This window comes from Felis catus, chromosome E2 (genome assembly GCF_018350175.1).
Source record: "Felis catus isolate Fca126 chromosome E2, F.catus_Fca126_mat1.0, whole genome shotgun sequence".
Classification (NCBI taxonomy): Eukaryota; Metazoa; Chordata; class Mammalia; order Carnivora; family Felidae; genus Felis; species Felis catus.
Genome location: NC_058382.1, coordinates 33,762,937 through 33,770,040, shown reverse-complemented (window position 1 = coordinate 33,770,040; position 7,104 = coordinate 33,762,937). Strand labels below are relative to the sequence as shown.

General features: G+C 51.8%; 1 protein-coding gene across 1 annotated transcript; it reads right to left on the bottom strand.

Moving 5' to 3' along the window:
• Positions 1-582: 582 nt before the first annotated feature.
• LOC111558024 (metallothionein-2) lies at positions 583-2,286 on the bottom strand. Its single transcript, XM_023245328.2, has 3 exons — positions 2,133-2,286; positions 1,493-1,558; positions 583-821 (listed from the first exon to the last, which is right to left on the bottom strand). Exons 1-3 carry the CDS (start codon positions 2,158-2,160, stop codon positions 730-732), a joined length of 186 nt encoding a protein of 61 aa, XP_023101096.1. The 5' UTR covers positions 2,161-2,286; the 3' UTR covers positions 583-729.
• Positions 2,287-7,104: the final 4,818 nt, after the last annotated feature.

The following is a 7,104-nucleotide window of genomic DNA, read 5'->3' as shown; positions in this document are numbered from 1 at the left end:
TCTCTTCCCCTGTCCCACCTCCAAGTGGCTCAGAGGGCAGCCAGGTGGGGAGTCTGGCAGATGGAGACACGCGGTCTCCGAAGTGAACTTGGAACACTCCATTGTCACACTTACCCAGCCATGTGGGCCTACACATCAGGGCCTTTGCTCAAGCAGTCCCCTCTGACAGGAAGGCAGCTCCCATGGCAGGTCTCCCCACTTGGGCTCACCCAACAGCATGCTCAGTCACAGACATGTATTTTCGATTCAGAACTTCTCTCTCCCAGGCAGTCTGTAAGCCCTATGTGACCTCGACAAGTAGAACCCAATGCCTGTCTATTCACTGGATGCACCATAGGTGGCTATTGAGTGAATACGGGTAGTGACACAGATACAACGAAGGGTGGGGACATTCTGGAAGGCAGTGGAGGCTGTCATAGCTGTCAAAGAAGGGCCTCAAAGGAGGTGGACCAGCCAGACTGCAGGAAACCCTGCCCTACACCCACTTTCCATGCCCACCCCCTCAACTTCCCCCAACCCAGGTCCCCTTTAACCCAACTAGAAACAAGTCCCACCTTCCCAACACACTGCTAGACACCTGGAGCCAGAAGAGTCTAGATGATTTATTGTCATTCAAATATCTCACAGAAACAGGAATGTAGCAAACAGGTCATGGTAAAATGAAAAAGTAAAAAACTGCAGGTTTGTACATGTTGCTCTATTTACATCTGGAACAGGTGCTCCCCCACATCAGGCACAGCAGCTGCACTTGTCCGATGCCCCTTTGCAGATGCAGCCCTGGGCACACTTGGCACAGCCCACGGGGCAGCAGGAGCAGCAGCCTGGGGGAGAAAGGCCCGAGTGGGTCAGAGCCCAAGTGGGTCGCCAGGAACCTCCCTTCCCACAGCGGGCCCGGCACAGCTCTGCCCCCAGCCCTGCAGGGCCCTGGGTTGAGGATGGCCTGCTCTGTCCCTAGACAACTGGGTCCTACCCCCTGGCAAGAGGCTGCCTTGCCCCCATCTGATTCCAGGACAGGGCAGAACGCCTGCAGACACAGAGACAGGGCCTCCAGGGACAATGGAGGCTAGTCCTTTGCCCCCCTGAACCACACAGTGACGCGAGGGAAGTCCTCAAGGTCAGAGAGGGGGCACCCCCCGCCTACCAGCGCCCAGGAGGGCCAGGGAAGTTCTGGGCTGTCTGCAGAGGAAAGGGCTGCACCAGGTCAGAGACACCACACGGGGTCATCAAATTCATGAACATCAAGTGTCAGGACACTGGAGGGTTCAGAAGGCAGGAGACCTAGGTTCTGCTGCTGGCTGCATCCTTGACACGATTTGCTGACCTCTCTGCAGGGGCCTCGGCCGCCCTGTTCTAGGATGAGGTGGGGACTCCACCATCTTATCTGCAGGAACTTTCAGTGCCAATTCTGAGTCAGGGGCTGAGGGAAGGGGATGTAGAGAAGCTGGGTCATCTGACCCAGCCCAGCCCCCCTGGGAGAACACCCCACACTCACTCTTCTTGCAGGAGGTGCATCTGCACTCTTTGCACGTGCAGGAGCCGGCGCACGTGCAGGAGCCACCTGCCAGGGAGAGAAAGAGACGCGGTGAGCACAAGGGCGGGTAGGAGCCACAGTGGGTGGGCAGCACACGCCCCCTGCGGCCTCCGGGTCGGTGCCCAGCACCAGGAGCTCGCTCCTCACGCAGGGCGGGTAAGGGCAGCCTCACTCCCTGTCTCTGCGGTGCTAGGAAAGGTAGGTCCCCTCCGGCTTTTACTCCACACGGAAGGTCTGGGGCCTTCCAAAGGGCTAAGAGTAGAGCCAGCGCCTGTGGTCTTGAACCCCGAGGAGGCAATGCCCCACCTCCCATCAAGTGCTGGTGGCTCCAAGGCCTGAACAGAGCACTGTGTTCCCAGGTCAGCAGCCCTCGACCAACAGGAGGCTTCGACGTGACCGCAGTACCCTCCCCTCTAACACAGGGAGCAGAGAGAGAACGGAAATGCTCTCAGGGGCTTGGCGGGGGAGAAAGCACAGCACGTGCCCACGTGCCCACGACTGGATTCAACTCAAGTCCAAAACGCTCGCTCTTCTAACCCCAAGAACAGTCGGTCCGGGCCTGGGAAACTGCACCCTAAGACTCAGAGCCGGGGGCCCTTACCGGCGGAGCAGGAGCAGTTGGGGTCCATCTGGAGTCGAGGTGACGACGAAAGTCCAAAGCAGGCGACACAAGAGGCACACCGCTGATGGCTGGAGGCGTGGTGGTGCCTGGGCCCTGGAGGGCCGGCTTTATAGCGGGAGCGGGCGGTCCGGGCGCAAAGGCCCCGCCCCGGCCCTTGCACCCGCCCCGCCGAGAGCGCGCGGCCCGGCGTGTCCTTGGCTGTGCTGTGTGCACCCCGCGGGGCCGGGCGCACGGGTCCAGGAGGGTGGCGGGCTCCGTGCGCACCGCGCGGAGGGGTCGGCACGCGGTGTCCCAGACTCCCTGCCCGCCCCCTCTCGGTCTCCCCGCGGTTGGCCGCCGCCCCCGTTCCCGTCGGTTCCGGGAACTCTCTGCCTGGGTCCTCGCCGCCTTCCCCACCCCCGGCCCGCTGCAGGTGTCCCCGGGGTCGCTCTTTCCGGGAGCCCGTGTGCAACCCCGGCCTCTCCTTCCAGACCCAGGCTTGGCGGGGGCAAGGGGCAGAGGGTGGGTGTGCAGAGCCACCTGAGAGAGTTGTGTGCAGAGGATGGGGGGTGGACGTGACCTTTGCCTCCCCTGGCATGTCTCTTCTCCGGCCCCACGTCGGGCTTTCGGACCCTTTTATGCGGTACACCGTTTGGCTTGCACAGACCACTGCCTCTGTCCGTTCTCCAGGAGCGAAAGGATATATGGGCGCGATTGTCTGGGCCCTTCTTTGGGTTAAAAGCAGGGCTTGCCACAACCTGCGGATGCACCCCACTCCAGCCGGTGCCCAGTGGGTAAGATGCACACAACGGAGGGATTCTTTTAGGTGATAGGGAGACCCGACTTTAAATAACAAAATAAGAAAAGTGGTCATTTCCCTTTCAGCATTCCAAGAATTACCTAGTATCTAGTGACTTCCTCCTGCGTTCCCTGCCAGCCATTGCCTGTCTAGGTCCCCTATTGTGGGCCTTAGGGCGTGTTTGTCTTGTACACAGCAACGCAGTGAGCACAGGCCTGTGGCTCCTTTCGTTCTTTCTATCCTGTACCGTGGAAGGGATGTGTGGGTCCTTTTGTCCGGGTGCTCCTTCGCCTAAACTTTCTAGGGGCTTTCCTCAGCCCTGCCAATTCACCCCTCTCATGATGGAGGTGCCCAAAGCATGGGAAGGGATCTTTGTATGTGATAGGTGAACCCTGCATCAAATAACAAAGTAAGACAAGTGGTTCTGTCCCTCTTTGTGTTCCTGGCAACTGCATAGCATTTAGTCTGTTCCCATCCTTGTGTCTCATCTCGGCTATTTGAACCCTACCAGTGATCCTTTATGTTTTTAATTCTTTTTTAAGTTTATTTATTTATTTTGAGAGAGCACACGCAAGCACAGGAAGGGCCGAGGGAAGGTTAGAGAGAGAATCCCAATCTACTGTCAGCATGGAGACTGATGTGGGGCTCGAACTCACAGAGAGATTGTGACCTGAACAGAAACCAAGAGTCAGTCCCTTACCCAGCTGAGCCACCCAGGTGCCCCCCAATAGCAATCATAAAGGGGACATTAGTTATGAGCCAGTTTCCCAAAGGCAAAAGTGCACACAGCACATGGAGTTTAAGGTAGCTAACCCAGGGTCACGGTGCTGGGAGGTGGTACCCTGGATATGGTTCCAGCCACTGCTGGAGGGAAAGAAAGTAAATGATAAAGCCTCCCTTTGGCCCAGAGATATGTCTTTAGCTGCACTCTACTGTGTCAAGCTCAATCTTGGGAGTGACAAAGTGAAACAAAAGGAGTGTATATATATATATATATATATATATATATATATGTATATATATATGTATATGTAATATATGATATATATGTATATGTAATCACATATATATGTATATATATACACATATATATATATGATACATGATTTTATAGCACACTTCTATGTCTGGAAGTAAACTCATTCTCATTTTCAGTAGTGGTAAAAGACTTTGCTTTTCATATAAATGTATTTCAAAAAATATGAATCATTCAAAAGAAAATGTTAAGTAAGATACGGTTGCAGAGGACAGCAGAGATGGCAGGCATCCATCTGTATCTATTATGAGGACTTGGACTGTCTTGCTCATGGCTTTATATCCCTAGGGCCGACCCTTCTTGTGTGAGAAGAGACGATAACTCTCTCTGGGCAATTGGTCACATGCTCATTGGGTGGATGGAGACAACACAGGACACGCAGCTAAGCCCACCAGGCCGGGCTTATTTTTCTGGAGGTAGAGAAATGTCTCCTATGCTATGAATGCTATTAATAAAATAATAGCTAACATTATGGATTACTCACTGTGTCCAGGCATCATTCTCATTTCTTTACCTGTATTAAATAATCTCATTCTAAGAGCCACCGCCCTACTATTTTTCCCCTTTTAGAGTGCAGGAGACTGAGCCACAGAGAGGTTTACGTCACGCAGCTGTAAGTGACACGAGGGGGCGTTGCACTCATGCAGGCTGACTGTAGCATCATGCCCTCACCCTCCACCCTGCACCATGACTTCGCATGAAAGGTGAGGACAGAGAGGCACAGAGCAGCAGTGGGAGGAGCACTGAGAGGGCAGTCAGATCCTCTGCAGAGCTCTGTGACCTCTCTGGGCTTCGGTTTCCCATCTCTCCAGATAGGGCACAACTAGACTATCTCAAAGGACCCTTCCAGCTCTGAATGATGAGAGGCAGGATTTAGCATCCAGTGACATCATGATCAGCCAGTGGTGGCCAGAGGGTGAGGTCAGCTGTAGTATATAAATTAATAACTCTGACTGGGAGCTGTGTGACCTGGGGCTGGTTGCTTAATTTCTCTGGTGTTGGCACAATCACTTCAGTTCCTGCATGTTCGCTTTTAACTGTTTCCTGTACAGATCAAATGACGTAAAGGATGGGAAAGATTCTTGTGTCTGTCCAAATGCGGTGGCAGCATCCCGTCCCTAGGGGCTTATTGCTGGACATCCACACTCCCCTGGGCCCCAGGTCAGCAAATTTCTAATCCCATCTCTAGCCTCCAGAGTAATACTTCCAAACATGCTATGTTGGGAGCTAGAAGTATTCTCTCTCCACAAATGTCAGTGTGAATATTGTAGTGACCATAATGACCACTGTTTGTTAAGCCCTAGCCAGGAGCCAGGACACTATCTCACTTAATTTCTTACATTGAAATGTCATCTCCTTTACACAAATGAAGAAATGAGGGCTTCGTAAGTGTCAACAACTTGCCCAGGTCACATGGCCAAGAAATGGCAAGGTAAGCTGTGAACCAGACTGCCTGACAGCAAAGCCCATGCTCTGGGCACGGGCTGGCTTCATAAATCCCCTTTCACACCAGGCACCCACAGGCAAGCATGATCCTGATTCAGGGCCACATGACTCACTTTCTCTTTGATTGAACATCAAGTAGCAACTCCCTCCACAAAGAGCCCCGGGGGACTAACCGTTGGCACTAATTACAAGTCACTCAAGGCCTCTCTCCTGCCTAATAAACACCGCAGAGACTTCCAAACTGCAGGACTGGCCATCACCCTGCACAGACAGACATGAAGTACTTCATCTGGAACCAGTTCTTGGATGGCCTCCCTCTTGTGGGGAAATGGCTGGGCAATTGTCTCCAATTCCCTAGTGACTTTGTTGGTTTCAAGTTGCCAAGGGCAGATTTTGTAGGGGCGGATCCCAGCTTGACCTGGGGAGGAACTTCCAAAGACTCAGAGCCAAGTCACAACAGGGAGCTCTCAGGGGTACTGGGTGTCCTGTCAGTGCCACTAGACAAGCCAACACTGATGGATTCCCTGTGCGGGTGTTGGAGATGGTGCTACTCAAGGTGTGTGTGGTCCGTCCACACACCTTGTGAATTGTTTCTAGTGCTCAGTTCACACCTTTGATGAATACATGTGTCATTTGCAGTTTTTAAACGTTTTATTTTGTTCCTCAAAACAAGAGGGAAATTTGTTGAATCAAAACATGGGTTTTGTAAATTGCGCCTTTTAAAGTTTTTTCTTAGTAATTTATTTTGCCAAAAATTAAATCTGTGTCGGAAAGTAAAAATTGGGAGGTGCCTAGATGGCTCAGACGGTTAAGCATCCGACTCTTGATTTCAGCTCAGTTTCATGATCTCAGGGTTTGTGGGTTTGAGCCCCACATTGAGCACCTCACTCTCAGTATGGAGCCTGCTTGGGATTCTCCCTCTCCCTCTCTCTGCCCCTCCTGGCTCATTCTCTCTCTCTCTCTCCTCTCAAAAATAAAAAATAAAAATTGGTCCTTCAAGTGTGTCAGAAGCAAGCCCTGTAAAGAAAAGTCAAACAAGTGGGGAGGTAGATTCCATCCCCAGAGTACTTTTTTTTTTTTAAAGATTTTAGTTAAGTAATCTCTACACCCAACGTGGGCCTTGAACCTACAACTCCAAACCCCGAGATCAAGAGTTGCACACTCCTGGGAATGCAAGCTGGTGCAGCCACTCTGGAAAACAGTATGGAGTTTCCTCAAAAAAACTAAAAATAGAACTACCCTACAATCCAGCAATTGCACTACTAGGCATTTATCCAAGGGATACAGGTGTGCTGTTTCGAAGGGACACATGCACCCCCATGTTTATAGCAGCACTATCAACAACAGCCAAAGTAGAAAGAGCCCAAATGTCCACAGTGGATGAATGGATAAAGATGTGGTATATATACACAATGGAGTATTACTTCGCGATCAAGAAGAATGAAATCTTGCCATTTGCAGCTACATGGATGGAACTGGAGGGTATTATGCTGAGTGAAATTAGTCAGTCAGGGAAAGACAAAAATCATATGACTTCACTCATATGAGGGCTTTAAGAGACAAAACAGATGAACGTAAGGGAAGGGAAACAAAAATAATATAAAAACAGGGAGGGAGACAAAACAGAAGAGATTCATAAATATGGAGAACAAATTGAGGGTTACTGGAGGGGTTGTGGGAGGGAGGATGGG

Coding starts and splice junctions, on each gene's coding strand:
- LOC111558024 (XM_023245328.2), bottom strand. CDS start 2,160: ATGGACCCCAACTGCTCCTGCTCCGCCG. Junction 1,559..2,132: donor CAACTGCTCCTGCTCCGCCG/GTAAGGGCCCCC, acceptor TCTCCCTGGCAG/GTGGCTCCTGCACGTGCGCC. Junction 822..1,492: donor ATGCACCTCCTGCAAGAAGA/GTGAGTGTGGGG, acceptor TTTCTCCCCCAG/GCTGCTGCTCCTGCTGCCCC.